Source organism: Salmo salar, chromosome 06, assembly GCF_965601325.2.
Source record: "Salmo salar chromosome 06, fSalSal1, whole genome shotgun sequence".
In the NCBI taxonomy this organism is placed as follows: Eukaryota; Metazoa; Chordata; class Actinopteri; order Salmoniformes; family Salmonidae; genus Salmo; species Salmo salar.
This window is the reverse complement of record NC_138296.1, coordinates 39,949,839-39,963,580: the sequence shown is the minus strand read 5'-3', so window position 1 is coordinate 39,963,580 and position 13,742 is coordinate 39,949,839. Positions and strand designations below refer to the sequence as shown.

The window sequence follows — 13,742 nt, the reverse complement described above, 5'->3', positions numbered from 1 at the left end:
GAGAGAGAGGAGAGCAGAGAGAGAGAGAGGAGAGCAGGAGAGCAGGGAGAGAGAGAGGAGAGCAGGGAGAGAGAGAGGAGAGCAGGGAGAGAGAGAGGAGAGCAGGGAGAGAGAGAGGAGAGCAGGGAGAGAGAGAGAGAGAGAGGAGAGCAGGGAGAGAGAGAGGAGAGCAGGGAGAGAGAGAGAGGAGAGCAGGGAGAGAGAGAGAGAGAGCAGGGAGAGAGAGAGAGAGCAGGGAGAGAGGAGAGCAGGGAGAGAGAGGAGAGGAGAGCAGAGAGAGAGAGAGAGAGAGAGGAGAGCAGGAAGAGAGAGGAGAGTAGGGAGAGAGAGAGGAGAGCAGAGAGAGAGAGAGAGAGAGAGGAGAGCAGGGAGAGAGAGAGAGAGGAGAGCAGGGAGAGAGAGAGGAGAGCAGGGAGAGAGAGAGGAGAGCAGGGAGAGAGAGAGGAGAGCAGGGAGAGAGAGAGAGAGAGAGAGAGAGAGAGAGAGAGAGAGAGAGAGAGAGAGAGAGAGAGGAGAGCAGGGAGAGAGAGAGGAGAGGGGGTGTGGGGGAGGAGGATCTCTTCTTGTTGGCAGTGTGGTGTCAGTATGGACTCTCACAAAGAAATAAGAAATGGAGCTGCTGGTTCCTGGTGGTGATGGTAGTGGTGATGGTGGTGATGGTGGTGGGGGGGTGGTGGTGGTGGTGGGGGGGGGGTGTGGTGGTGGGGGGGTGATGGTGATGATGGTGGTGGTGATGATGGTGGTGGTGGGGTGGTGGTGTTGGTGATGGGGGTGATGGTGATGATGCTGGTGATGGTGGTGGTGTTGATGGGGGTGATGGTGATGATGGTGGGGGTGATGGTGGTGGTGGTGATGGTGGGGGTGGTGGTGGTGGGGGTGGTGGTGGTGATGGTGATGATGGTGGGGGTGATGGTGGTGATGGTGGGGGTGGTGGTGGGGGTGGTGGTGGTGATGGTGATGATGGTGGGGGTGATGGTGGTGGGGGTGATGGTGATGATGGTGGGGGGTGATGGTGGTGGTGGTGATGGTGGGGGTGGTGGTGGTGATGGTGATGATGGTGGGGGTGATGGTGGTGATGGTGGGGGTGGTGGTGGTGGGGGTGGTGGTGGTGATGGTGATGATGGTGGGGGTGATGGTGGTGGGGGTGATGGTGGGGGTGGTGGTGGTGGTGATGATGGTGGTGGTGAGGGTGGGAGTTTGGCTGACGGGGGCTGTGCTTTGCTGTGGGCAGAACACTGCCTCAGAGAGACTTTTATTGGAGGTTACCAAATTCCCATACCTTTATAAATTCCTCCCAACGCAAAAGCTCGCAAACAAGGGAAGGAAAAACTTCCATGACAGTTCTGAGAAGTGTAGAGGTTGGAGATTCCTTCCTTCCTGCTGAAGGGGATGACAAGATGGTGGCCCTGCTGTGCTTTCTGTCCTGTTATTGTTATTGTCCATTTGTCTTGTATGGGCTTTTGGTTGGTTCACAATACCTGTGGAATAGGTCACTCTCTGAGTGGGGATCAGGCCATTCATCCATACTTGTTGCTCTGTAGTCCGTGACCGTGGCGTGTCGAACCGTGTCACAGATTACTGCGTGACGTCCACAGGTGAGCTAGCCTACGACCCCTGTGTCAGGCTGGGTGATGTATTGTGTCTGAGAGGGTGGGCTCAGGTTACCTGCACAATGACCCACAGAGCAGAAAAAGTGTCTCTGAATTACTGTCACTCACACTGGCTGAACGGAGGTGTCCTGATTCACACGCACAAATCACGTCTCCTTTCTCTGGAGAGGAACACACGCTCAGCCTGAACACAGGGTCTGCTTTTCAACATGGAAAACATAGGAGTTACGGGTCTTTGCGGTAGGTCTGTCTGGGTCCCTTCATGTTGTTCAGAAGTGTAGAACGTCGGAGTAGCTCAATCTCATTGTCACCTGTTTTGTCATTTCCCAGTGGATCCCCGGCCCTGTGATGGGCTCACCGTACTGCCTCCCTCCTCTTCCAGCAACTATAGTGTTTGTAAGTTCCTGCCTGTGTTTGGGTGTGTTCTGTGGTGTTTCTTTGCATGTGTGCGCACATTATACCATGTGGCACATTATACCATGTGGCACATTATACCATGTGGCACATTATACCATGTGGCACATTATATCATGTGGCACATTATACCATGTGGCACATTATACCATGTGAATATTTGCATTGTTTTTGTTGCCGTTGGTGCCCTTTTGGTTGAAGGTGTAAAAAGTCACTCCATTGCATGTGAGTGTTTGTGAGGTAATGTCGTGTGTGTGTGTGTGTGTTGGTGTTCGTGCCTCGTCCACCAGCCAGGCAGAATAGCTCCATTGTTCTAGCAAGAGTAAAGTAAAGCCCTGGCAGAGCGGACCAACACCAGGCAGCCTGAGTCTCTCTGACAGATGTGGACAGATGCATGGTGCTGGCTGGGGCTGAGTGGGGCTGCAGCTGGTGTTAACCCTCAGGTCTGTTGTGACGTGAGGAGATTACCCTGGCTTTTCTGGCCCCGGCCCCGCTGCACCCCACGGACCTCCCCCTCGTCTGGCTCTGGCACACTCTCTTCCTCAAAGGTCAGGAGCCAGCCCTCAGTAAATCTTGACAGAGGTTGCGCAACATCCCCCACCCACCCCCCCCACACACACACCTGCTCTCTCCACATCCTACCACTAAACACTTAACACTTCCTGGCTCTGGTCGAAGGTCCAACAGTTACTGCTCTGCTAGGCTACACTACAGCAGTCTCAGTGGACAAGGACTTTCACAACAGTGGTGGAATCCAGATGGCTGTAAAAGTCTGAACTGAACTCCCAGATTCTGATAAGGCTGCCTGACTGAACCACAGGTGCAGGACAAAATAGCGTCCTCCACAGCTACGAGACTGACAGAACCCTGGTCTAGTTATGTGTTCCGGGAGTAGCATGTTGACAATGGCCAAGGCCCTGACAAAAGAATGTGTGTTTTGGCTGCTGGACTCTGTGTTTTTAAAGGAAAGCAAACAATCTCTCCACTGCATTCCCTCCTGCTCTACCGCTGCTGCTGCTCAATCACAGACACACACACACACACTCTCACACACACACACACACACACACACACACACTCTCTCACACACACACACACACACACACTCACACACACACACACACACACACACACACACACACACACACACACACACACACACACACTCACACACACACTCACACACACACCACACACACACACCACACACACACACACACACACACACACACACCCACACACACACACACACACTCACACTCACACTCACACACACACACACACACACACACACACACACACCACACACCCACACCCACACACACACACACACACACACACCTGATTTATTCTCACAATCCAGTCATACTCTTTTACCCTTACTTCCTGAATTGTAACATCTCTCAGTCAGTATTAGTCACATTATGCAGCTCTGTCCACAAGTCGTCGGGTTGAGATTCTCCTCTCTCCCTTAAACTTTTAACTGCCGTATCAACAGAATAGAAGTCAAAAAGATTTGAGTGTGACTGCCCGGGTCTCATTCACTGTGCCTCAGACAAACACACACACATACATTCTCACATCCGCTAGTTTCTAGAAGTAGCTGTAAGTTATTCCCTGTCTGTCTGTCTGTCCAGGAGAGTTGTGAAGGCCTTTAGAACAGAACAACAGGCCATAAAAGATGGCTGTTCTGCGGTTCTTTCTTCAGCGTTTTAAATGGCCACAGCACAGAATGGCCTCAGAAGAGTTTGAGTGTCAGTCTGTGTTGTTAGTTTTTAAACCTCCAAGCGGTTCCCCTTCCCCTCCTCAGTCCGTCCAAACCTCTCTTTGTGGCGACGCAGCGCTGTCCTCGTTTCTTCCTGGGTGACACCCTAAATTCCAGACATAGTTAATTTGCTTCTAAATAAACCCAGCCAAGCCATGACAAATAGCTAAGGGGACGAAGGCTTGGGAGGGAGGGGGTGGGGGGGTGAGGCGGGTGATTGGTCGGGTGTCAGGGCTTGCTCGTTCGTCTGTGAGGTTGCCAGGGCAACAGGGATATGCGATTCAGATAGTGTTTTCAGAGCAGGGGACGAGGGATTACAGGAAATATGACATGACATTCTCTCTGGACCAGACCCCCCTCTATACCCCACCCATACCCTCCCAAAGACATTCTCTCTGGACCAGACCCCCCTCTATACCCCACCCATACCCTCCCAAATACATTCTCTCTGGACCAGACCCCCCTCTATACCCCACCCATACCCTCCCAAAGACATTCTCTCTGGACCAGACCCCCCTCTATACCCCACCCATACCCTCCCAAAGACATTCTCTCTGGACCAGACCCCCCTCTATACCCCACCCATACCCTCCCAAAGACATTCTTTCTGGACCAGACCCCCCTCTATACCCCACCCATACCCTCCCAAATACATTCTCTCTGGACACGACCCCCCTCTATACCCCACCCATACCCTCCCAAAGACATTCTCTCTGGACCAGACCCCCCTCTATACCCCACCCATACCCTCCCAAAGACATTCTTTCTGGACCAGACCCCCTCTATACCCCACCCATACCCTCCCAAAGACATTCTCTCTGGACCAGACCCCCTCTATACCCCACCCATACCCTCCCAAAGACATTCTCTCTGGACACGACCCCCCTCTATACCCCACCCATACCCTCCCAAAGACATTCTCTCTGGACCAGACCCCCCTCTATACCCCACCCATACCCTCCCAAAGACATTCTCTCTGGACCAGATCCCCCTCTATACCCCACCCATACCCTCCCAAAGACATTCTCTCTGGACCAGACCCCCCTCTATACTAGAGGTTGACCGATTATGATTTTTAAATAATTTTTCAATACCGATTATTGGAGGGCCAAAAAACCCGGTGCCGATTAATCGACCGATTTTTTTATTTATTTGTAATCATGACAATTACAACAATACTGAATGAACACTTATTTTAACTTAATATAATACATAAATAAAATCAATTTAGCCTCAAATAAATAATGAAACATGTTCAATTTGGTTTAAATCATGCAAAAACAAAGTGTTGGAGAAGAAAGTAAAAGTGCATTATGTGCCATGTAAGAAAGCTAACGTTTAAGTGCCTTGCTCAGAATATGAGAACATATGAAAGCTGGTGGTTCCTTTTAACATGAGTCTTCAATATTCTCAGGTAAGAAGTTTTAGGTTGTAGTTATTATAGGAATTATAGGACTATTTCTCTCTTTTCGATTTGTATTTCATATACCTTTGACTATTGGATGTTCTTATAGGCACTTTAGTATTGCCAGTGTAACAGTATAGCTTCCGTCCCTCTCCTCACTTCTACCTGGGCTCGAACCAGGAACACATCGACAACAGCCACCCTCGAAGCAGCGTTACCCATGTAGAGCAAGGGGAACAACGACTCCATGTCTCAGAGCGAGTGACGTTTGAAACCCTATTAGCGCGCACCCCGCTAACTAGCTAGCCATTTCACATCGGTTACACCAGCCTAATCTTGGGAGTTGATAGGCTTGAAGTCATAAACAGCGCAATGCTTGAAGCATTGTGAAGAGCTGCTGGCAAAACACACGAAAGTGCTGTTTGAATGAATGCTTACGAGCCTGCTGGTGCCTACCACTGCTCAGTCAGACTGCTCTATCAAATCATAGACTTAATTATAATATAATAAACACACAGAAATACGAGCCTTAGGTCATTAATATGGTCCAATCCGGAAACTAGCATCTCGAAAACAAAGCGTTTTTTCTTTCAGTGAAATACGGAACCGTTCCGTATTTTATCTAACGGGTGGCATCCCAAAGTCTAAATATTCCTGTTACATTGCACAACCTTCAATGTTATATCATAATTACGTAAAATTCTGGCAAATTAGTTCGCAACGAGCCAGGCGGCCCAACCTGTTGCATATACCCTGACTCTGCATGCAATGAACGCAAGAGAAGTGACACAATTTCACCTGGTTAATATTGCCTGCTAACCTGGATTTATTTGAGCTAAATATGCAGGTTTAAAAATATATACTTGTGTATTGATTTTAAGAAAGACATTGATGTTTATGGTTAGGTACACGTTGGAGCAATGACAGTCCTTTTTTGCGACTGCGCACCGCATCGATTATATGCAACGCAGGACAGGCTAGCTAAACTAGTAATATCATCAACCATGTGTAGTTAACTAGTGATTATGATTGCGTGATTGTTTTTTATAAGATAAGTTTAATGCTAGCTAGCAACTTACCTTGGCTTCTTACTGCATTCGCGTAACAGGCAGGCTCCTCGTGGAGTGCAATGTAAAGCAGGTGGTTAGAGCGTTGGACTAGTTAACCGTAAGGTTAAAAGATTGAATCCCCGAGCTGACAAGGTAAAAATCTGTCGTTCTGCCCTTGAACAAGGCAGTTAACCCACCGTTCCTAGGCCATCATTGAAAATAAGAATGTGTTCTTAACTGACTTGCCTAGTTAAATAAAGGTGTAAAAATCTTTTTTTCAAAATCGGCAAATCGGTGTCCAAAAATACCGATTACCGATTCTTATGAAAACTTGAAATCGGCCCTAATTAATCGGCCATTCCGATTGATCGGTCGATCTCTACTCTATACCCCACCCATACCCTCCCAAAGACATTCTCTCTGGACCAGACCCCCCTCTATACCCCACCCATACCCTCCCAAAGACATTCTCTCTGGACCAGACCCCCCTCTATACCCCACCCATACCCTCCCAAATACATTCTCTCTGGACACGACCCCCCTCTATACCCCACCCATACCCTCCCAAAGACATTCTCTCTGGACCAGACCCCCCTCTATACCCCACCCATACCCTCCCAAAGACATTCTCTCTGGACCAGACCCCCCTCTATACCCCACCCATACCCTCCCAAAGACATTCTCTCTGGACCAGACCCCCCTCTATACCCCACCCATACCCTCCCAAAGACATTCTCTCTGGACCAGACCCCCCTCTATACCCCACCCATACCCTCCCAAAGACATTCTCTCTGGACCAGACCCCCCTCTATACCCCACCCATACTCTCCCAAAGACATTCTCTCTCCAACAGAATCCCCCCAACCCCCGCCTTCCCTTCCCACAACCACCCACATCCCCCAGCCAGCTCTGCCCCCTCCTTTCCACAGCCTGACTGACATTATCATTACAATCAGACTGGTGACCTTTGACATCTGACCTCCCAGCGTGTGAGTGGGTTCATAGGGAAAGCCAGGCCTATGCTACAGGAGCTTTGGGACACGGGAGGAGTAGCCGTGGAAACTAAGCGAGCCAGCAGGACCTTTCCCCCTCTCTCTCTCTCTCGCTCTCTCTGTCTCTCCATATTGCTGCTCAAGCTCTTCTTCCATGTAGAGGAGCATAACTCTCTCAGGCCCCAACACTGTCCCAACTGCCAAGAACCACTAGGTTTTTACTGTGATGGCAGTTCTGTTCAAAATGACCGGTTGTCTAATTAATCAGAGCGGCGTACTTGAATAATCTTGTAATTCTTCAGCATATCGTTGAAAGTTTAGAGGGGAAACAAATTGTCTGAGGAGGACTTTCCTGTGTTTCTCTGGATTTTAGGTCCGGTGTGTGTGTGTGTGTGTGTGTGTGTGTGTGTGTGTGTGTGTGTGTGTGTGTGTGTGTGTGTGTGTGTGTGTGTGTGTGTGTGTGTGTGTGTGTGTGTGTGTGTGTGTGTCTACGGATGAAACATTCATGTGGGTGTGCCTGCCTCTCCATGCTGAGCCCTGTGGCTTCTCGGTCTCGCCATTGTCATGGCAGGTAGAAAGAAAGGCCACAGAACACTGAGCAGTCTTGTTTTTAGGAAGCGGAGCAGAGCAGCCAGTGGAACACAGTGTATTAGAGAGACAGAGAGCAGGCCGGCTCAGTATTCAGCACACAGGACCTGGTAACCCACAAGAAGAGTGGCCCCTACGGGTAGAAACTGCACCTCATCTCCCTGCACTAGCCTCAGGCCCCCCAGTCAGAGAGCAGAGTCATAAAAGCAGATTGAGGGAGGAGAGAGAGAGAGAGAGAGTAGGTCACAAAAGAAGCACAAAAAGTAACAGAGATGATCTACCCCCTCCTGCAAACAAGAAGAGGAAAAGCCATTGTTGTTTTCTGCCCGGGGGTTATTTTACAGTGAAAGAGGAGAGCGGGCCCCGAGGGAGGGCCAGGGCCCAGCCATCACTGCCCTGTCATCAGCTTCAAACGACCTGTTTGAAGTGGGAGACAATTCCCGTCCCTATCCCTTGGCCGGACCGGGGCTCCCTGTCCCTGGGCGGATGTAGGGTTATCTACCTATCACACTGGCCTCCCTCTCAAACAGACCCCAATAGGTGCTGCTTCGCCGAGCTCTCCCACCCCTGGGGCCCCTGGAGTGGGCCACAGGAAACCTGTTGTTTACCTCACCCTACCTGCACACTTTTAGTTCAGGCTTTAGTCGTCCATCAACATGGTGTGATGCGTTACTGGAAAACAACAACTAGGAAGAGGTCCAGGAAGCAGAGACATTTATTTCTCACCTAGTCTTTACAATCGTTCGAAAGCAGCTCTCAGAGTCAGTGAAATGTTGTGTTAGTGGAATCCTGGTTCCTAATGTCTGCATCTCTCATTGGTCAGCTATGTCACAGGTGGTCTGACATTGTTGACATGCTGCTGGTTTTGGGCGTGCTTGTTTTAACGGACGAGGGGAAAAGTGAGAGCTGAAGTGCGGAAAAGGAGTAAGGGTGGAAGAATGTGAACTGGCATGGAGAGAGTGATGCTTTCCAGCTGGGAACAACAGAGGGAGAGGGAAATGGAGAGAGTGCATGTCTTGTCTTTTACAGACAAGAGAGAAAGACAATGACCGATGGTTTACATCTGTTTCCGAATTAGAAATAGTGTGTGTAATGTGTGTGTGTGTGGCCTTGCAGTATAAATATTCTGACTGAATGGAACCCACCCAGTACAGGGCCAAGGGGACTGACTCCTTCCAGGCTCTGAGACAGAGTCAGGGGCGCCTGCCCAGGTGTCTGTCAGGGGGTGGAGCAGGAGCATGATGGGAGCTGGGAACGGGGTTGTCTGTCAGTCTAACCTAGGGTCTAACATGCTGTGTTCCGTATTTCTGTCCAGATGTCGGCCGGGGTACATCGGGCCTCTGTGCCAAAGCCTGGACCCCTGTCACCGGTCGCCATGCCTCAACGGAGCCGCCTGCAAGAGCCAGGTGGCCAACGGAATGCCACAGTTCACCTGTGTGTGCCAGAGAGGGTTCAGAGGTTCGTCTGTCTGTCTGTCTGTCCGTGTGGATCAGTGTTTACTGACAGAGTGGAGTTACAGTATGCAAGTACAATGATGAGAGGCAGTTGAAGGCTCATGCATGCTTATAGCAAGTTTTAAAGCATATATTAGGTTTAGGTGTTAACTAAAATGTTCATAATGAGACATTGCATCCCTTATCTATCTACAGGTCAAGACTGCTCCCTCATAGACGCCTGTGCCACCAGCCCCTGTGCCAATGGCGCCCGCTGTGCCAGTTGGAATAACCACTATAACTGTTCCTGCCCGCCCGGGTTCCAGGGGAAGAACTGCCGCAACGATATCGACGAGTGCCGCAAGTCTGGCGTCTGTCTCAACGCAGGCCTCTGCATGAACACCCATGGTTCCTTCCGCTGCCAGTGCCCACCTGGGTACAGCGGGCGCACCTGCGAGGTGTCCTCCCTGCCCTGCGCCCCCTCCCAGTGCATCAACGGGGGCACCTGCCGCCCGACCGGAGATCACACCTACGACTGTGCCTGCCTGCCAGGTAAACTGATTGGCTCATAAACTGGCCCACACACACACACACACACACAGCCTCAACACAGACCCCAGAGCCCCGCCAGTCACTATAAACCCCAGGTCTTTCTCAGGGTTCCCCAGGCAGGCTGTCTGACGTAGCTGCTAGTGCTGTCTGGTGGGATGTGGATCTACTCCCCTGTCTTTCTCAGGTTCCCATGCCTTTCTCTCTCTCTCTCTCTCTCTCTCTCTCTCTCTCTCTCTCTCTCTCTCTGGCTGCTATTAATAGTTTGTTGACGGGATGGGGGGGACAAACGGGGGTTGGGAGAGGAGAGTGGGCCGCTGCTCTGCTCCAAACTGCCTCCCTTCAGGAGGAATTTACTTCATGGCCCTTCTGGCTTCCCTCCTGGGAGCTGACAGGAAATGTCTCTGGGCCGGAGAGGAAGTCATTGAAACTGTGAGAGATTGTAAAACAAGCAAACATGGCAGGGAGTAGTGGACCTCTGTAGCACAGCACAGCGCTGTGTGTCAGCCCGGTGGTGTCAGGGCTCTCGCTGGTGCTCTGCTGCTGCCTACTGTGGGAAACACCACGCCATGAGAACATGTAAACACTTTTACTGCCCCTCTCTGCCCTTCACCTCCACGGATGTGGGAAGCAGAGGGGAATGTTTAGGAAGACCATATGAATGGAAGTGGGGGGCATTGGATGTGTTAGTGAACACTTAACTCAAATGGGAGTGCCTGTTATCCCTGAGACCTAGCTTCTTGGCTCACCTCTCCCTCTCTCTCTCTCTCTCTCTCTCCCTCTCTCTCTCTCTCTCTCTCTCTCTCTCTCTCTCTCTCTCTCTCTCTCTCTCTCTCTCTCTCTCTCTGTCAGGGTTCGAGGGACACAACTGTGAGACGAACGTGGACGACTGCCCAGGGCATAGGTGTATGAATGGGGGCCTGTGTGTGGATGGAGTCAACACCTATAATTGCCAGTGCCCACCTGAGTGGACAGGTCAGTACTGTGCAGAGGATGTCAATGAGTGCCTTATGCAGCCCAACGCCTGCCATAACGGAGGCACCTGCTTCAACACCATCGGGGGGCACACCTGCGTGTGCGTCAACGGCTGGACGGGAGACGACTGCAGCGAGAACATCGACGACTGTGCCACCGCCGTGTGCTTCAACGGCGCCACCTGCCACGACCGCGTGGCGTCCTTCTTCTGCGAATGCCCCGTGGGGAAAACCGGTGAGTCCGCTGGTCCACTTGTTTCTCTGTGACCTAGTTAGGGTTGTGAAATTCCGGGAACTTTCCCCAAATTACCTGGTTTTCCTGAAATCCCGGTCTGGAAAACCATGGAAGTTTCCAGAATTTTGCAGTCCTAGTCCCAGTCAGCTATATGTAAGTTAGGACAGTGTTCCTGACATGGCTCTGTTTGTCCCTGTGTCCCCTCCCTCAGGTCTGCTGTGTCACCTGGACGACGCGTGCGTCAGCAACCCTTGTAACGAGGGCGCCGTGTGTGACACCAACCCCCTGAACGGGCGCGCCATCTGCACCTGTCCCGCCGGCTTCGTGGGCGGAGCCTGCAACCAGGACATGGACGAGTGTTCCATTGGTAAGATGGCATATTATTTAGCACCGCCCTCTGCTTTGTGTTGGTCCTATCTCACCTGGCCCCGCCCTATATGTACTGTGTGTGAGCGGGTGCACTGACCCCTGTTCCCTCTGCCTGCAGGTGCCAACCCCTGTGAACACTTTGGGAAGTGTGTGAACACGGAGGGGTCCTTCCAGTGCCAGTGTGGTCGAGGCTACGCCGGCCCCCGCTGTGAGATCGACATCAACGAGTGTCTGTCCATGCCCTGCCAGAACGATGCCACCTGTCTGGACCGCATCGGAGAGTTCACCTGCATCTGCATGCCAGGTAGGACCACACCTCGACCACCTAGAGACACCTCACAGCACAGAACTACAGCCAGGGAACTACAGCTACTGAACTACAGCCAGAGAAATACAGCTAGGGAACTACAGGGAACTACAGCTACTGAACTACAGCCAGAGAAATACAGCTAGGGAACTACAGGGAACTACAGCTACTGAACTACAGCCAGAGAAATACAGCTAGGGAACTACAGGGAACTACAGCTACTGAACTACAGCTAGGGAACTACAGCTACTGAACTACAGCCAGAGAAATACAGGGAACTACAGCTACTGAACTACAGCCAGAGAAATACAGCTAGGGAACTACAGCTACTGAACTACAGCCAGAGAAATACAGGGAACTACAGCTACTGAACTACAGCCAGAGAAATACAGCTAGGGAACTACAGCTACTGAACTACAGCCAGGGAAATACAGCTAGGGAACTACAGGGAACTACAGCTACTGAACTACAGCCAGAGAACTACAGCTAGGGAACTACAGGGAACTACAGCTACTGAACTACAGCCAGAGAAATACAGGGAACTACAGCTACTGAACTACAGCCAGAGAACTACAGCTAGGGAACTACAGGGAACTACAGCTACTGAACTACAGCCAGAGAAATACAGCTAGGGAACTACAGGGAACTACAGTTACTGAACTACAGCCAGAGAAATACAGCTAGGGAACTACAGGGAACTACAGCTACTGAACTACAGCCAGAGAAATACAGCTAGGGAACTACAGGGAACTACAGCTACTGAACTACAGCCAGAGAAATACAGGGAAATACAGCTACTGAACTACAGCCAGAGAAATACAGAGAAGTACTGCTAGGGAACTACAGGGAATTATAGCTACTGAACTACAGCCAGAGAACTACAGAGAAATACAGCTACTGAACTACAACCAGAGAACTACAGAGAAGTACAGCTAGGGAACTACAGGGAATTATAGCTACTGAACTACAGCCAGAGAAATACAGCTACGGAACTACAGGGAACTACAGCTACTGAACTACAGCAAGAGAAATACAGCTAGGGAACTACAGGGAACTACAGCTACTGAACTACAGACAGAGAAATACAGCTAGGGAACTACAGCTACTGAACTACAGCCAGAGAAATACAGGGAACTACAGCTACTGAACTACAGCCAGAGAAATACAGAGAAGTACAGCTAGGGAACTACAGGGAATTATAGCTACTGAACTACAGCCAGAGAACTACAGAGAAATACAGCTAGGGAACTACAGCTACTGAACTACAGCCAGAGAACTACAGAGAAGTACAGCTAGGGAACTACAGGGAATTATAGCTACTGAACTACAGCCAGAGAACTACAGAGAACTACAGCTAGGGAACTACAGGGAATTATAGCTACTGAACTACAGCCAGAGAACTACAGAGAAGTACAGCTAGGGAACTACAGGGAACTACAGCTACTGAACTACAGCCAGAGAACTACAAAGAAGTACAGCTAGGGAACTACAGGAAACTACAGGGAATTACAGCCAGAGAACTACAGAGAAATACAGCTACTGAACTACAACCAGAGAACTACAGAGAAGTACAGCTAGGGAACTACAGGGAATTATAGCTACTGAACTACAGCCAGAGAACTACAGAGAAGTACAGCTAGGGAACTACAGGGAACTACAGCTACTGAACTACAGCCAGAGAACTACAGAGAAGTACAGCTAGGGAACTACAGGGAACAACAGCTGCTGAACTACAGCCAGAGAACTACAGAGAAGTACAGCTAGGGAACTACAGGAAACTACAGGGAACTAAAGCTACGGAACTACAGCCAGAGAACTACAGCCAAGGAACTAAAGCCAGGGAACTACAGCCAGGGAACTACACCCAGGGAACTACAGCTACGGAACTACAGCCAGGGAACTTCAGCTACGGAACTACAGCCAGAGAATTACAGCCAGGGAACTACAGCTAGGGAACTAAAGCTACGGAACTACAGCCAGAGAACTACAGCCAAGGAACTACAGCCAGGGAACTACAGCCAAGGAACTACAGCCAGGGAACTACAGCTACGG

At 50.6% G+C, this 13,742-nt stretch overlaps 1 protein-coding gene across 1 annotated transcript in view; it reads left to right on the top strand.

Moving 5' to 3' along the window:
* The window catches only part of LOC106607201 (uncharacterized), a 52,344-nt gene that overhangs the window by 16,139 nt on the left and 22,463 nt on the right, over positions 1-13,742 (top strand). The window contains exons 3-7 of the mRNA XM_045720475.2: positions 9,139-9,281; positions 9,473-9,808; positions 10,658-11,014; positions 11,226-11,381; positions 11,502-11,687. Of these exons, the coding sequence (XP_045576431.2) occupies positions 9,139-9,281; positions 9,473-9,808; positions 10,658-11,014; positions 11,226-11,381; positions 11,502-11,687 (1,178 nt within the window). The remainder of the gene's footprint in view (positions 1-9,138; positions 9,282-9,472; positions 9,809-10,657; positions 11,015-11,225; positions 11,382-11,501; positions 11,688-13,742) is intronic.